Raw genomic sequence first — 15,473 nt, 5'->3', positions numbered from 1 at the left:
TTTATTTTTTTTATGTGATCGATTGATCATTTTTAATGCAGGAGTTGTTAGCCCCTTGGTGATATGCTAATCTTATCAGACATGCGAAATACGCAACAATTCTAATCCGCGCAGCGAGTCTTCCTGCTTTTTTTTATTCTCGAAATAATTTAGCCTCTTTGGGAGGAAAATCAACTCCCTGTGTTACCGGAAATTGCATTTAGAAGAAGCTGTGGGTGTGACAAGGCAAGGATCTGTGATAATCTTCATTGGAAGTGTGTGATTGATTGCGTTGCAAAAAGCAGGAGAAAAGTTTGGTTACAAATTACGTAATAAATCTTTGCAAATCTCGTAAAAGCAGAGAAGATGCTGCATCTGGGGCAATCACTGAGGAGGTGAGTATCCCTGTCTTTAAGTATTTGTGTCCTCCAATCGGTGTAATCTTGTGGTTTGGCCAACAGGTGGTTCACAACAGCCACCCAGAAGGTCATCAGTCAACCCATCAATAAGATCCTCATTGCCAATCGCGGAGAAATTGCATGTCGTGTGGTGAGGACAGCTCGTAGGCTTGGTGTTCAGACTGTAGCTGTTTACTCTGATGCAGATGCAAACAGCTTGCACGTTCAGGTGGCCGATGAGGCGTACCACATTGGGCCACCACCTTCGCAGCAATCCTACCTGCGTGCTGATAAGATAATCCAAGTGGCTAAATCTGCCAAATGTCAGGCAATCCATCCGGGCTATGGGTTCCTGTCTGAGAGTGTGGAATTCTCAGATATGTGCCAGCGCGAGGGGATCATCTTCATGGGTCCACCGGCATCTGCAATCCGTGATATGGGTATAAAGAGTACGTCCAAGGCAATTATGGCAGCTGCCGGTGTGCCCATCATTAATGGGTACCACGGTGAGGATCAATCTGATGAGAAATTAATTGCCGAAGCCCAGAAGATTGGCTTCCCGCTGATGATTAAGGCTGTTCGTGGTGGTGGTGGCAAAGGGATGCGAATAGCCGAGAAGGAAGAAGATTTCCTCACACAGCTCAATTCTGCCCGTACGGAATCGGAGAAAGCCTTCGGTGATAGCTCAATGCTGCTCGAGCGCTACGTCCGCTCTCCGCGGCATGTTGAAGTGCAAATCTTTGCTGATCAGTACGGTGATGCGGTGTACCTGTTTGAGCGTGATTGCAGTGTACAGCGAAGGCATCAGAAGATCATTGAAGAGGCCCCAGCTCCGGGACTTTCGGAGCAATTGCGTCGAGAATTGGGTGAAGCAGCTGTACGGGCAGCCAAAGCCGTGGGCTACGTCGGGGCGGGAACGGTGGAATTCATTTTGGACAAGGAGGATCTCTCTTTTCATTTCATGGAGATGAATACACGTCTCCAGGTGGAGCATCCAATCACGGAAATGATCACAGGGACGGATTTGGTGGAGTGGCAAATCCGTATTGCATCTGGGGAACGACTTCCTGTTACGCAGGAGCAAATTATACGCCGTGGGCATGCTTTTGAAGCTCGAATATACGCTGAGAATCCCCGTGGAGGATTCCTCCCTGGTGCAGGACCACTGGAACATCTGTCCACGCCATCACCGAATGAGTGTGTTCGTGTGGAGACTGGAGTACGTCAGGGGGATGAAGTTTCCGTGCACTATGACCCAATGATTGCAAAACTAGTTGTCTGGGGTGAGAATCGTACCCAAGCTTTGGATAGCTTAATTGCCAGGCTGAGAGATTATCACGTGAGTAAAAGAAAAGATGATCTCCTTGGCAGATTTTTCACGCATTTTAATTCCTACAGATCACTGGCTTGGACACAAATGTAAACTTCCTCCTGGATCTGGCCAATCATCCCTACTTCCGTGCTGCTGATGTACACACAGGCTTCATTCCGCAGCACTTTGATACCCTCTTCCCACCGGTTGTTGTGTCTGAATCCCGTCTAATTCAGGCAGCTGTTGCTGTTGTTGTCAATGAGCTCAATGCAGCCCTGGCCAATGGAGTAGCTTCCCGCGGGGCATTCAATCAATTCAATGATGCCAACAATTTCCGCCTCAATCACGTAGCCATCAGGGAGCTCAAGTTCAAAGCCAATGACAAGGTCAACACGGTTCAGGTCACAAGCTCCGATGGGCAGCTCAAGGTACGCGTAAATGAGGGTGAATGGCGGAATGTTCAGTGGAAGAATCTTCAAGACGCCGAGAGATTCAGCCTTCGGTGTACAATTGATGGAGTCTTCGGGAACTTTAGTGCCGTCATCTCACCCGAGGAAGTGTCAATTTTCACGGATTCCGGGAAAACGGATATTCAGCTGATCCCACCGAAATTCCTCAGCATTGCTGGCGATGGAGGAGCAGCCGGTGGGCAGACGGTTACATCCCCAATGCCCGGTGTTCTGGACAAGGTATTTGTGAAGCCAGGCGATCGAGTTAAATCCGGCGACCCCCTGGCTGTGATAATTGCCATGAAGATGGAACATATGCTGAAGGCGCCAAAGGATGCCGTTGTGAAGAGTGTTGGTGGGCAGCCGGGACAGAATATGGCAAAAGGAGCTGTTATTGTTGCCTTTGAGAGTGAGGAGACAAAAGAGGAGGAGTAGCTGGATACCATTGTGAAGGATAAATAATTTTTTTTGCATAATTTACAAACCAGAAATGCATTTACTTTGTAACAAGTACCTACAAAAATTATGCTGTACATTGACCAAAAAATAAAGTAAAACTGACAAATATTTTACAAAAAAGAATAAATTATAAAGATTTCTTGTGAAGAAGTTTTTTTTTTTAATTTTTTAATAAGAATTTTTTTAAAATAATTCTTGAATTTCATAAAAAAAATAGTTTAAAGAAAATCAATTCTTTGGTTTTTTTTAATCTTTAAATTTTGAAGATATACTGGTTAAACGATTCAACAGCATTTACTAAACCCTTCAACTTTAATTATGTTAAACTCGTAAGATGTTATTTATGTTGGAGAGATATAGGAATTAGTATGATGTTAGATTATTCTTATAGGAATGTAATTTCCTTACTGATATAGAATATTAAATCCATTTCCAAGCTTTTTGTTGGCCAGTAGAAAATAAATTCATGTTTCTTTTAAATTAAAGAGAAGCTACGTAAATCTATTATTTTTTAATTGATAGAATCCATAGAATGAAAAGAATGGAAAATGCAGGAAGTTTTATGAGTTTTTTCAGCTAATTATTGAAAGGAAAATGATTTTTTAACGAGAAATATATATAATTAGAACCTCAAGATGAATAAACTTCTTTACTGAATAAAAACTAAATTACTTTATTCTCTAATCTTGACCTCTACAGAAAAAAATCATTTTATTGATTTAAATTGAAATTTAATGTCAAAAAATCTTTAAAAAATAAAATTCTCTCACTCATTCACACCGCTAGCAGTTCAATTGACCCCTCGTGTAGAAGCATACAACAAAGTTAACATCACTCATTCACGTAGTTGAGAAGACGCGAATTTTGTCCAAAATAAAAAGAGAATCTTCAGCAAAAAAATGCGTTCTGTGCGCAATGAGAATCCTGATGATAAATTCGTGTGCCTCCTGAAGGCCAATAGTTGCCTCTGGGATCCCAATCATAAGGATTACAAGAATACAGCGGTAAGGCAGCGAGCTTGGAAGTATGTTGCTGAACGGGCTAGTTGGTCAGGTAAAGAAGAAACAATAAGTTTGTTAACTTCCCAGGACATTGAGCATCTCTTATTTGTTCTTTCAGTTCCCAAATGTAGGAATAAGTACAAAGAATTGAGAGATAAGTATCGGAATGAGATTCGAGGGAAACGAGCTGTCAATGGTGGGGAATCTGTCGCGAAGCAATTGGACTTTTTGAGGAAATCCTTCAAGAATCTTCCCATTGTGAGCACAACAACAGCGTCGAAGGATCTCAACGTTCATGTTAATTCATCTGTGCGATCTCTGAGATCTACTCCATGTATTCAGCAAAGCGATCAAACTGTGGTGGATCCCCTTTTTCTCGATATGGATCAACTCTCTAATGCCTCCTTGAAGATTGAGGACTTTCCCAGCGATCTGGCATCATTGAGGATCTTAGATCCAACGGAAGTCTTTGTAAATGGCTCAAAGGAAGTTCCCGAAAAAAATGAGGAGTTTGATGAGATGCCTTTGGTGTGTCCTCTGAGGACAAAGGGGGCACGAAAGGAAACAGATGAAGCAAGAATTCCTGCAGTTGTACCGCAGAGTAGTCAACAGAGCTACCAACCATCGGGATTTGCTCTGGCGATAGATGAAAAGTTGAAACTTTTGCCACCCAGAGAGAGGAATCTTCTGGAGAAGAAGATCTTTGTCCTCGTTGCAGATGAAGTTGATAAGATATTTCAATAAATTCTCGCAGAATTTATAGAATATGAGACAATTGGCAATTTCTCTCGTATTTTTTTTTTATTAAATGAATTTTCATTAAGATTTAGATCTTTAGCGTATGTAATTAAGAATAAGTACAAAAGACAATTTATATCAATATTATAGACTAGTCAGATAGATTTAATTTTTATCTTTTTTTCATTCAATTAAAAAAAATTATTTTAGAATTAATTTAAATTTATTCTGATGCAATTTCATTATTCAAAACATGTTCCTCTGTAAAGTTGAAATTCTTTCACATGGGAACAAGGTATTAAATGCCATTTATATAATGTTTAAGAAAATATAAAATGTACAATTTATAAATATTTTCAAGTTTTATAAACAAGTTTCAAGTGCAAGCAATGGGAAGGAGAATAATCTTCACAAAACTGGAGTAAGTTTGAGAATTTAATTCATCTTGAGATAAACAAACAACTATGTATAACTTTATCTATTTTATTGGATTGTAAATAAAATATTTTTTTCTTCAATAAACTTTTTTTTTCAATTAAATAAAGCTATTGAGTTTCAATCTTGAATGGCTTAAAAAGTCATTTCTGAAAGTCATTCACCTTCTACCTCTTCACAAAGAGATGTTTCTTTATCACTTCTTATCTCGTAGACCAATTCATAAATTTTAATTGAACCTTGAGTGAGCAGAGAAGAAAAGAATATAATTCTTCTTGATAAAAATTTGCACAAAAATTAAGAAAGTAATTTGACGTTACAATGTATTCTTCCAGCCAGTGAAAGAAGATAAAAAAAAAAAAAGATTTATTAGTTTTTCTTGCTGGATTAAGGGGATTTTCGTATGAAGAGGATGTTGATATTTCAAGTATTTTAATAAATAGAGAGTAATTCAATGTCTGAACATTGCTTTTTTTTGTTCTATGTGTTCTAAAAGACTTAGAGATTAAAACAAAATTATTTAGAAATTTTTGGAATGTCTTACCAATTTTTTTTAGAACCTGATAATGCCTTTTTATTAACCGAAATGTCACTAGCAGAGGCTGACAAATGCAAGTTTTAATTCATTGCAGGAGATTCAATGAATTGCCTTATTGGAACTTCTAACAATTCAATTATATTGAAAAAAAAATGAATTTAAAAAATATTCTTTTTATGTTTATTTTATCCCCTAATTTGGTTCATAAACCGTCCGTTAAGATGTTCAAAAAACACACAAAGAGATCAAAAGTCATTTCTTACTCTTCAATAAGGATATTAAATATTCCTATCAGAATTACTGAAATATATATACTTCCTGGCACACAGGAGGTTAATCAGTAAGACTGATAAGAGAATTATGATCGAAAATTTCCCTATATTTCTCAATAAATTCATCAAAATATTTTTATATAAAACCAACAATGTTATTTATCAGTAAAATATGTTTGCTCAAGAATTCCTTTCTGGGTGCTCTTGGCACCCATTATCCATTGACCCGCTGCTGATATTTCCACACGACTGTTCTCAACTACTGATAATGGTAGACTGCGATGGGAATTTTCATTCCGGTCCATGACACATTGAAAATAATTTTATTTTTGATTTCTTCACAAATGCAGGAATGTCGCATTTTCCTGAATATTGTGGATGATGAACTTTTTGATGGAAGAAGTTTGGTTACTGATGAATGGGGTGATGATGATGGAAGCGCATGGCAGCAGCTGTTAGAAGAGCGTCCACCACGTGATCCAGCGGAGAATATCGTACGATTTGGCACAACAAGTAGTGGGTCAATACCATCAATCAATCACATCTATTTTCAATCTTCCCCAACTCTGTAGTGGTCATACCACGTATAACGCTTGTATTCCTTCCGTCCCCGCATATTCTTCTGCTGGTGCTCCACAATAGAAATGGAACGACGCGAAATGATTGGTGTGATTTTATTACCATTGAATGTGCCGGTCAATTAACCCGCGTTGTGAGTAATATAGCTAGTGGAGAGCTTGAGAGTGGTACGTTTAGAGATCAAAGTCCCTTCTTTCGTCAAAGTTTTGCTTCTTTGCGTATTGTCTTCTTCGAATGTCTTTGTTCATTTTTTTTCTTTATTGAAGCAGCAACAGCACGAGCAGCATTGTCGTGGAACCCCTTTCTTCCTATATAGCATCACATGTAGATGATGAAGAATCATGCTGGTTGTTTGAGCGCCAATCTGACCACTCACAGAGGAGAATTCTGGGTTTGCGATTATGCAATAAGAGACGAAAATTTTGTAAAGGGGAAGTTACTCGCCGCGGAGTCCCCCGATGTGGGAATGTCTGACCACGATTTCAGTCTCTCGCTGAGCGTCGGCGCGTTGAGGTGTGTGCTCTAGGAAAGCTCTTTTCTTTTCATTTTTTTTCTCTACCACCACACAAAACGCTCCCATTTGAGTCACACCACCTTTCTGATGGCCAAACTTTTTTCCTTCACACACCGCATTTTCTTCTAATGTTTTCCCAAAGTTTTTAACAATAATAAATTGTGGGTGAGTGTGTGTGCTGTGGTCTGGAAGTTGTGATAACAGTGCGTGGGTGAAAGCAGCCCGATAGAGCAGAAGGTACAGCCAAGAAAAAAAATTGTGCATCATGGGTTATGACGAAGTGTTACCACATTTGGGGGGCTTTGGCCCCTATCAGCGTAGAATCTTCTTTCTCGTGAGCCTACCGGCAATTTCGTGCGCCTTCCACAAGCTAGCCGGTGTATTCCTACTCGCAAAGCCCGAGCACAGATGCCTTATGCCCTTTGAGGTGGCAAATGCGAGCTTTCTCAGTGATTTCCCCATGAATATGACCTATCCGTGGGATGGGATTAACAACAAGTGGAGCTCATGCGAGCGACTCGATGCAAATTTTACGGATTCCTACTTTGCTTCGGGACAACCAGCTAATGCCACCATTACCTGCGATAAGTGGGTGTACGATGATAGGAAGTATGAGAGTAGTACTGTAACTGAGTGGGATATGGTGTGCTCTAAATCCTTCCTAACAGCCACATCGGATTCCCTCTTTATGGTAAGTGGGTTTAAAGATTGTCTCGTTGAGGTTTGAGAGTGGAGAAATATTTTATTTATTTAGCATTTTGTGCATTCAACAAACGTCTCAATATATCGTTCAAACGATGTTGATTTATACAATTCTGCGTTAAATTGTTTTAAAATTAATCTTAAGGATTTTTTAGATGATTTGTTTTCTTGTTTCCAGGTGGGCGTCTTGCTGGGCAGCATAATCTTTGGTCACTTGTCCGACAAGATGGGACGAAAGCCAATCTTTTTCGCTTCTCTCGTCATTCAGGTGGTCTTTGGTGTACTAGCTGGAATTGCCCCGGAGTACTTTACCTACACAATATCACGAATTGTGGTGGGAGCCACAACATCGGGTGTCTTTCTCGTTGCCTACGTGCTGGCCATGGAGATGGTGGGACCAAAGTGGCGTCTCTTTGCCGGCACTGTTATGATGATGTTCTTTTCCGTTGGCTACATGCTCACAGCTGCATTCGCGTACTTTTTCCCCGCATGGCGAGATCTACAGATTGCCCTAACGCTACCTGGGCTGCTCTTCCTCTGCTACTGGTGGTTTATACCCGAATCTGCCAGGTGGTTGCTGTCGAAGCGTCGCAAGGCGGAGGCAATTGCAACAATTGAGAAGGCAGCCAAGGAGAATAAAGTAACAATTCCCACCGAAGTGTTGGATAATCTCATTGAGCCCGAGAAGAAGGAAGATGCGGATAAGCCAGCACCATCGCTATTTGATCTCTTTAGATACCCAAATTTGCGTCGAAAGAGTTTGTTGATCTTCTTCGATTGGTTCGTCAACAGTGGCACGTACTACGGGTTGTCGTGGAATACCAACAATCTCGGGGGCAATGACCTCTTGAATTTTGTCATATCCGGAGCTGTGGAGATCCCTGCCTATGTCTTCCTCCTCTTCACACTCAATCGCTGGGGCAGGAAGACAATCCTGTGCGGCTGTATGCTCGTTGCTGGGACAATGCTCCTGTTAACAATGGCCGTGCCTGAAGCACAAAATTGGCTCATTATTCTCCTTGCTATGCTGGGAAAATTAGCTATTACCGCCAGCTATGGGACAATCTACATCTTCTCCACGGAGCAATTCCCCACGGTTATTAGGAATGTCGGCATAGGGGCAGCATCGATGTTTGCCCGTTTTGGTGGAATCCTTGCGCCGTATTTTAATCTCTTGGGGGACATTTGGAAGCCATTCCCGCTCATTATTTTCGGGGCCATGGCCTTTGCTGGCGGATTGCTATCTCTCTTCCTGCCTGAGACACTTGGACGTACCCTTCCGGATACAATTGCAGATGGAGAGAGATTTGGGGGGAAGGATGATCTGCCTGAGGGAACGGCCGAAGAGATGGTTGAGCTCAATAAGAACAGTACAAATGGGAATGTTAAGAAGTCTTCTGAGGAGGCATAAGAGAAGCATCCACCTTCCTGCTCTTGCCAAATTCAAACACAGACTGTTGTGCCCCATACAAAGACAGCCCGGGGATAGTCTGTGAACAATTTTTCATCGCATAATAGGAATTTATCTATCAGGCTGCTTATCTATCTCTCTGTGCTCGTCAAATCTCCCTCAAACATCTTTGGAGGACTTTGACCGATTCAGAGGCTTGTGATTTCTTGGCTCACAATCATGAAGATGGGTGTGACGTGGCACATGTGGCGTCATTATTTTCATGCCATCTCTCATGTGCACGCGCATTCACACATAAATACATAAATTCTCTTTTGAGCCCTCGCAGGAGTTTGTGAGGGAAGCACGTGGCCGGTGGCGTGACTACAAAAGACATGATAGTAGCGCATGCTTACTCAGAGAGCTACTTAACTTCCCCGTTTCCCCCCCTCACACACAAACTATTCCATTTTTATTCTTTTGCAACACTTTTCATTCATGTCTGCTCTACAAGACGCATAAATAGCATAATTAATTATCTTGTTTTACGGGCTATGATGACTTTTTTCTAATCTTCCTTTTAAATATATTTATTTACAAAGCAGCTTTGCTCGTTATATTTTCAGTACATTCTGTGCTTTATATTATTACATTTTTTTAATGTATAAAAATAGATGTTCTTGTTCTCACAAAGTCTGTGGTGCGATTGCAACAACAACAAAAAACATGTTGAGAAATAAGTATTAAAATATTTTAATTAGGGAACCTTATTAATTGGGTCCATAGAGATAACTTTTTTTTTATATACAATGCATCATTCAAGCTTTGCTATCTAAGACATAGTATTACAAAGAAGGGCGAAAGTGCCCAAATCGTTTCGGCCCTTCCTCATTTGAGGGGAAGGTAGATGGCGCATGAGGTCTTTTTAAGGAAATTTGGGGGTAAGCGAAATGCAAGGAGGACCTTCCTCCCTTTCATAAGATCATTTGCTTTCGAGCACTCATGGTGATCACTTGAAGGGCCGCATGAGCTGAGCGTTTTTTCTATATGGACTTTTTTCTATATGGACTTTTTTCTTTATGAACTTTTTTTTTGTACCTACGTTGAGTGGGTTGCAGTAGAGGTGCACAAAAAAGGGCTGAAGGAAGAAAAATGTACACGGAGTTGAGTTCAGATCTTGCAACATTTTTGGTTGTACATGAGTGGGAATGAACAGAAATACATTTTCTTTCCCTTTTGCACAATGAGATCTTCCAAAGTCTCGAAGAGCACAAATTTTGTCTTTTCGAGCAAAATTCTGCCTCAAACACGCTGGCTCATTCAACACGAGCTGATATTGTTACTAATGAATTTAAAATACTTGATATGAACTTTTATTTACTTTTTTTTTTTTAATTTTTTAGAAGTTTCTTTAATCTCTTTTTGAGTCAACTTTGAATCAAAAATTTTCTTCTAAAGGTTAGTAAAATATTAATTTTGAAAACTCCGTGGAAATATTAGGTAAATTAAAAGAATATATAGGTACTTAATTAAAAATAAATAAATTCAAAAAACGAAATTGAATTGATTAAAATATAATAATTAATCAATATTTGGCTAGACCAGAATAATAGAAAAATTCTATTTGCGGATTTAACCCTCCGTATACTATGAGGGGCAGGTGACCAACCCTAGAGCTATATTTTGAATTATTACGCCTTAGTTCTTAGAGATATAAAACCAAGCTTTGAGAAATAAGTTTTTTGGTTATCTGAGAAGATTGTGTTAAAAATTTTAGGTCAATCCGACCACCAGAATAAAAGTTATAAGGAAAAAATATAAAAAGAGGTAATTCAAAAATTGGTGTAACAGTCAAATTTATTCCATTTTCTCTTCACTTTGTCACTATTTGTCTCTTTCTAGAAGATTCTAACCTCAAAAAATTATTGAAAAAAAATCATCAAAAAATCCATTGAAAAATTTATTTTTGTGTTCAAAATGGATAAAAGACTTATTAGGGAGTACCAAGGAGTCTATTAAAGCTCATTTGACTGAAAGATTTTGCTTTTTTGCAAAAAATTCTATGGGGTCGGTCACCTACCCCATTGTAATGCACGTAAGTGTTTTGGTCACAGTACGGAGGGTTAAGGCGTTTAAGGAACAAAGTGAACAAAACTTTTTATAATTTTCAGCGATGTTTCGGCATAGTGCTGCTTGGAATTTAGGATTTATTATTGTGAAATTTGAAGTAGTACATCGAGTACATCATTATGTTGAAAAGATAATCAGATTCATATTTTAAGAATAAAAAAGAATTTTTTTGAGGCTTCTAAAAATACTTTTCGCATGTTAAGAAAAAAATATTCTAAAATATTTTTCTTTTAGCGCTTTTTAAATCTTTATATTTCTTCATTAGCTGGGTAGTGCAGAATACGAAACGGATGAGTGGTTTTTACTGACTTAAAGGGATTTCTCAGTCAGTATAATTATTTTAATCTGAACATGTCACTTGGGGCGAATTTAGTCGCTAATGTAAACAGTATGGAGTCGCTTCGCTCCAATTTACCTCGCCTCGCTTCGCGGGGATTAGTTGCGCTTCGCGAAAATTTTAGATAAATTCTAAAATATTGGTAAAAATTAGGCTACTCGAATGTGGTTTAAAGGGAAATAAACACGGCTGTTTAAAATCTTCTGATATAAGAGGCCTCTGTATCAAATTTCATCACGATCGGTCAAACAATGTAGAGTTGTATAGCTGTACAGAATGGACGATTACCAACAAATAGACCTTTCTTTATTATATAGATAGGTATTTTCTAGCCTTCCATTCCAAAAAAAAATATCATGGTTGTTTTGTATGATTCTCTGTTTTAGTGGTTTGAAAAGTAAAATACTTTGTAACGGATTAACAGATGAGAAGTTAGATTAGAAACTGCAAATAATATCTTAGGTGAAAAATCATTTCCAATGTCGGAAAATACCATCAACTTTATTTAAACCTCATATTCCCTCAAATGGCTTTTAAAAAATTCTAGGACGAAAATATCACATTAGATTGACCTATCGAGGAAAATATCTTGACTTAATTATTTATTATATAAAGTTTTCTGTCCGATAATCCATACAATTTCACACTTATAAATCCTAAAGATGCGACAAAAAATATGCCGAAACATCGCTGAAAAGTATAAAAGTTGTGTTCACCTTATTCGTTAAACTGACAAATAGAATTTATATTATTCTGGTCTATATTTTAATCAACTCAATTTTTTTAATTTATTTATTTTTTTATTTTACTAACCTTTAGAAGAAAATTTTTGATTCAAAGTTGACTCAAAAAGAGATTAAAGAAACTTCTAAAAAATTAAAAAAAAAAAGTAAATAAAAGTTCATATCAAGTATTTTAAATTCATTAGTAACAATATCAGCTAGTGTTGAATGAGCCAGCGTGTTTGAGGCAGAATTTTGCTCGAAAAGACAAAATTTGTGCTCTTCGAGACTTTGGAAGATCTCATTGTGCAAAAGGGAAAGAAAATGTATTTCTGTTCATTCCCACTCATGTACAACCAAAAATGTTGCAAGATCTGAACTCAACTCAGTGTACATTTTTCTTCCTTCAGCCCTTTTTTGTGCACCTCTACTGCAACCCACTCAACGTAGGTACAAAAAAAAAGTTCATAAAGAAAAAAGTCCATATAGAAAAAAGTCCATATAGAAAAAACGCTCAGCTCATGCGGCCCTTCAAGTGATCACCATGAGTGCTCGAAAGCAAATGATCTTATGAAAGGGAGGAAGGTCCTCCTTGCATTTCGCTTACCCCCGAATTTGCACCAGTCCGCGCGCCATCTACGTTCCCCTCAAAAGAGGAAGGTACGGAACTCTTGGATTTTTTCATCCCTTCAGAGATTGTATTACTATATTAATACGTTATACAATGATTCAAGTCTTGAAGATTTGAGAATCATATTTTTTTGTCAACATTGTGCGTACTTATAGGAATATTCTTAGTGTAATCATTGTACTGGAAGGTCTTTGTAAGTGTATGTATTAGATTTAGTTTAAAAAAAATCCTTATCGCTGTAAATTTTTTAGAACAAAAAAAAACTCTTAATAAAATCCACGGCATTTGTACTATTCATGGGAGAAATATCTCTTTTTTCTATTTTAAATAAATGGATTTGTAATGAAATTTCTTGGTGTTTTTTATTTGTTGGTTTGATTTGTTAGTCATAATCAGTTATTGACCCGGAATTTTCCATTTGCCTCCCTATTTTATTCCCAGTTTAATTATTTCTGCAAGTTGTATAGCAAAAAGTTGCTGATAGAGATTTTCTTTTCTTTTTTTTCATTTTGCTTCTTCTTGTTCTATTGGAGCAAAAAATAGCATAAAGTGTGTAGCAGAGACACTTGAAAAGAGCCTGAGTTTTAGGCAACAAAATATTCACAAAATAGAATACAGTAAGACCTCGAAGTATTGACGATAACTTCTTAAGAAGTTTATTGAGGGGCTGATTTCATTTAAGAGAATAATTTATAAAGATTTTTTGGCATTAAATGTTGGGTTTTAAAATTTATTTAGGTGAGATTTATGTCCATTTTTCTGTAGAATTTTTCCTCGTGAACTTTAAACTTTTCTTCCAAAAACAATGAACTGAAAAACTAATTAAATAATTCAGAATAGAATTAATTAGGAATAAGATTAAAATCGGTAACGTTAACCATTTGTACGCCATGATAGATGGTTGATCCCAAACCCACTAACACTAACACTACTTAGTATGGTCGATTGAATTCTGATTAACTTTTTTGTAAACTCTGAAAAAAAAAACTTATTTTCCATTTTATAAAAAAGTTAAGTTTTTAATAAATTTAAGTGATTTTTTCCAAAAAACATTAATTTTTACTTTAGAATCTTCCATAGAATTTTCTAAACAATACTAAGCACGAAAGAGCACTTTTTTTTAGAAATACAGTCGTGCCTTGGCATAAGATAGTTTAGGATATACTCTTCACACTCATTATTTTCAATACGCGAGAGCAGTACATCCTAGACTATCTTATGCCAAGGCACGAGTGTACTTGCATTTTGGCGGCTCAAAATTCTTCCTTACGATTTTTTATGGATTGAGATTTATCAGTGAAATGCAAATTCTGGCTGTAAAGAAAAATCAGAAAATTAGGAAAATAAATTCTGTTAATTTCTTTTCACTGGGGTATGCTGAACGGTCTGAAATTTCACCATAATGTTTAGAGATGACCAAAGAAATTGTTTCTACAAGAATTACCATCTATTTATAACAATTATTCCTCAAATACAATAGGTATATCATACTAAGGTTGGTCAACATTACACCTCACATGGCATACCGAAGGTTAATGAATTACATATTTGCGTAATTAATGGAGAAATCTTAATCAAATTCTTTTGATATTTGTCTATTTTTTTTCTATAACAACATCCGATGTATGCTAAAACGTGACTCCACGTTATCTAACTAAACTGTGAGAGCAGAATAAATGTAGTTTATAACAGAGAGAAGCCTTTCAGACATCAAACTGAAATTTTATGTGTGTTTTTAAAACAATATAATGGTGGAGTGTGGTCGCTCAACCATGAAATGTTCAATACATTTTGCATAAATCATCTTCAAAACGTGTTTTAGTTCAATGTCAAGTTTTTGCACAAAGTCACAATATAACTCATCACTCCCAAAACTTTAATCTTGCATATAGTAAGGGTGTAGTGTGAGTGTGTTGTTATTTGGCCATATATATAGAACATTGATAAGACGATTTATGTGGAAAAAAATGTGAATTAAATTGCCAATTAAGCACCACTCTATAAGTAGCTTATCATGTTTGACACTGATGGGCAAAAAATGATTTATGAAAATCAACCATTATCACACGGATAAGAAGACAATAATTTGAACTCTTCTAATCATACCGCATCATTCTGTTCTTACAAAATGAACGGATTAATCAAATATTTGCAATATTAAGTAAAAATAAATGGAAATTGTTTAGAGTTTCCCACGCAGAAAGGAAGTCCGTTGGCTCTTGGAATTTTCATTAATTGCCTGCTATTGCCTGAATGAAAATTCTCCCATCATAAATGTTTTAGGAGAAATAAATTTTTATTTATGTATGCATGGCTAGTGCTATAGAATGTACGTTTATATATTTAATGCTTAATGAAGAATATTTTAATAAAGAAGAAACTGATAAGAAATTTTTTATTTCCTTTCAACGAAATTTTTTTATACAGTCAGTCAGTGCTAACTGACTTTACCCATAAAATGATTAGTTTTTAATTAAATAATGAAAATTTTATTCAGATTGTCTAACAATATATTATATCAGAAAGTGATAAAAATCAGCAATGCTTTGCTGATGTAAATGTAGGTTCTTTGAGTCTTTTTCTTAATGTTTTTCTTAAAGTTTTCTTATTCCTTTCGTATGAAAGTTCTAAGAAATTAAGCTCAATTACAATTGTTCTAAATCTTTTGATGGACCATAAATCCGATTTTGATTAATTTTTTTTTAGAATAAACAATTCTATAAGCTTTAGAATTTGATTCCTGAAAAATGGCCATCAATCCAACTTTCAATTTCCTAGAAAGTTTTAGAGCTTTTCGAAAATTTTTTCTTGATTCCGATTAGATCAAAATCAAACAACTAAATTAAAACAGTTATATAATAGGCTTGACCATTTAAGACTCCTAGCT

At 36.8% G+C, this 15,473-nt stretch overlaps 3 protein-coding genes across 3 annotated transcripts; all 3 read left to right on the top strand.

Annotated features, from left to right (window-relative positions):
- Positions 1–39: 39 nt before the first annotated feature.
- Positions 40–2,744, top strand: LOC129797573 (methylcrotonoyl-CoA carboxylase subunit alpha, mitochondrial). Its single transcript, XM_055840306.1, has 3 exons — positions 40–374; positions 441–1,716; positions 1,776–2,744. The coding sequence occupies exons 1-3, from the start codon at positions 346–348 to the stop codon at positions 2,571–2,573; spliced, it is 2,103 nt and encodes a 700-aa protein (XP_055696281.1). The 5' UTR covers positions 40–345; the 3' UTR covers positions 2,574–2,744.
- Positions 2,745–3,427: 683 nt separating this feature from the next.
- Positions 3,428–4,880, top strand: LOC129797558 (uncharacterized). The gene is made up of 2 exons (XM_055840281.1): positions 3,428–3,650; positions 3,717–4,880. Exons 1-2 carry the CDS (start codon positions 3,497–3,499, stop codon positions 4,340–4,342), a joined length of 780 nt encoding a protein of 259 aa, XP_055696256.1. The 5' UTR covers positions 3,428–3,496; the 3' UTR covers positions 4,343–4,880.
- Positions 4,881–6,601: 1,721 nt separating this feature from the next.
- LOC129797554 (organic cation transporter protein-like) lies at positions 6,602–12,934 on the top strand. Its single transcript, XM_055840268.1, has 2 exons — positions 6,602–7,365; positions 7,555–12,934. The coding sequence occupies exons 1-2, from the start codon at positions 6,940–6,942 to the stop codon at positions 8,785–8,787; spliced, it is 1,659 nt and encodes a 552-aa protein (XP_055696243.1). The 5' UTR covers positions 6,602–6,939; the 3' UTR covers positions 8,788–12,934.
- Positions 12,935–15,473: the final 2,539 nt, after the last annotated feature.

The sequence above is a fragment of the Lutzomyia longipalpis genome, chromosome 1, assembly GCF_024334085.1.
Source record: "Lutzomyia longipalpis isolate SR_M1_2022 chromosome 1, ASM2433408v1".
Taxonomy (NCBI): Eukaryota; Metazoa; Arthropoda; class Insecta; order Diptera; family Psychodidae; genus Lutzomyia; species Lutzomyia longipalpis.
This window is presented reverse-complemented; position numbering and strand designations above follow the sequence as displayed.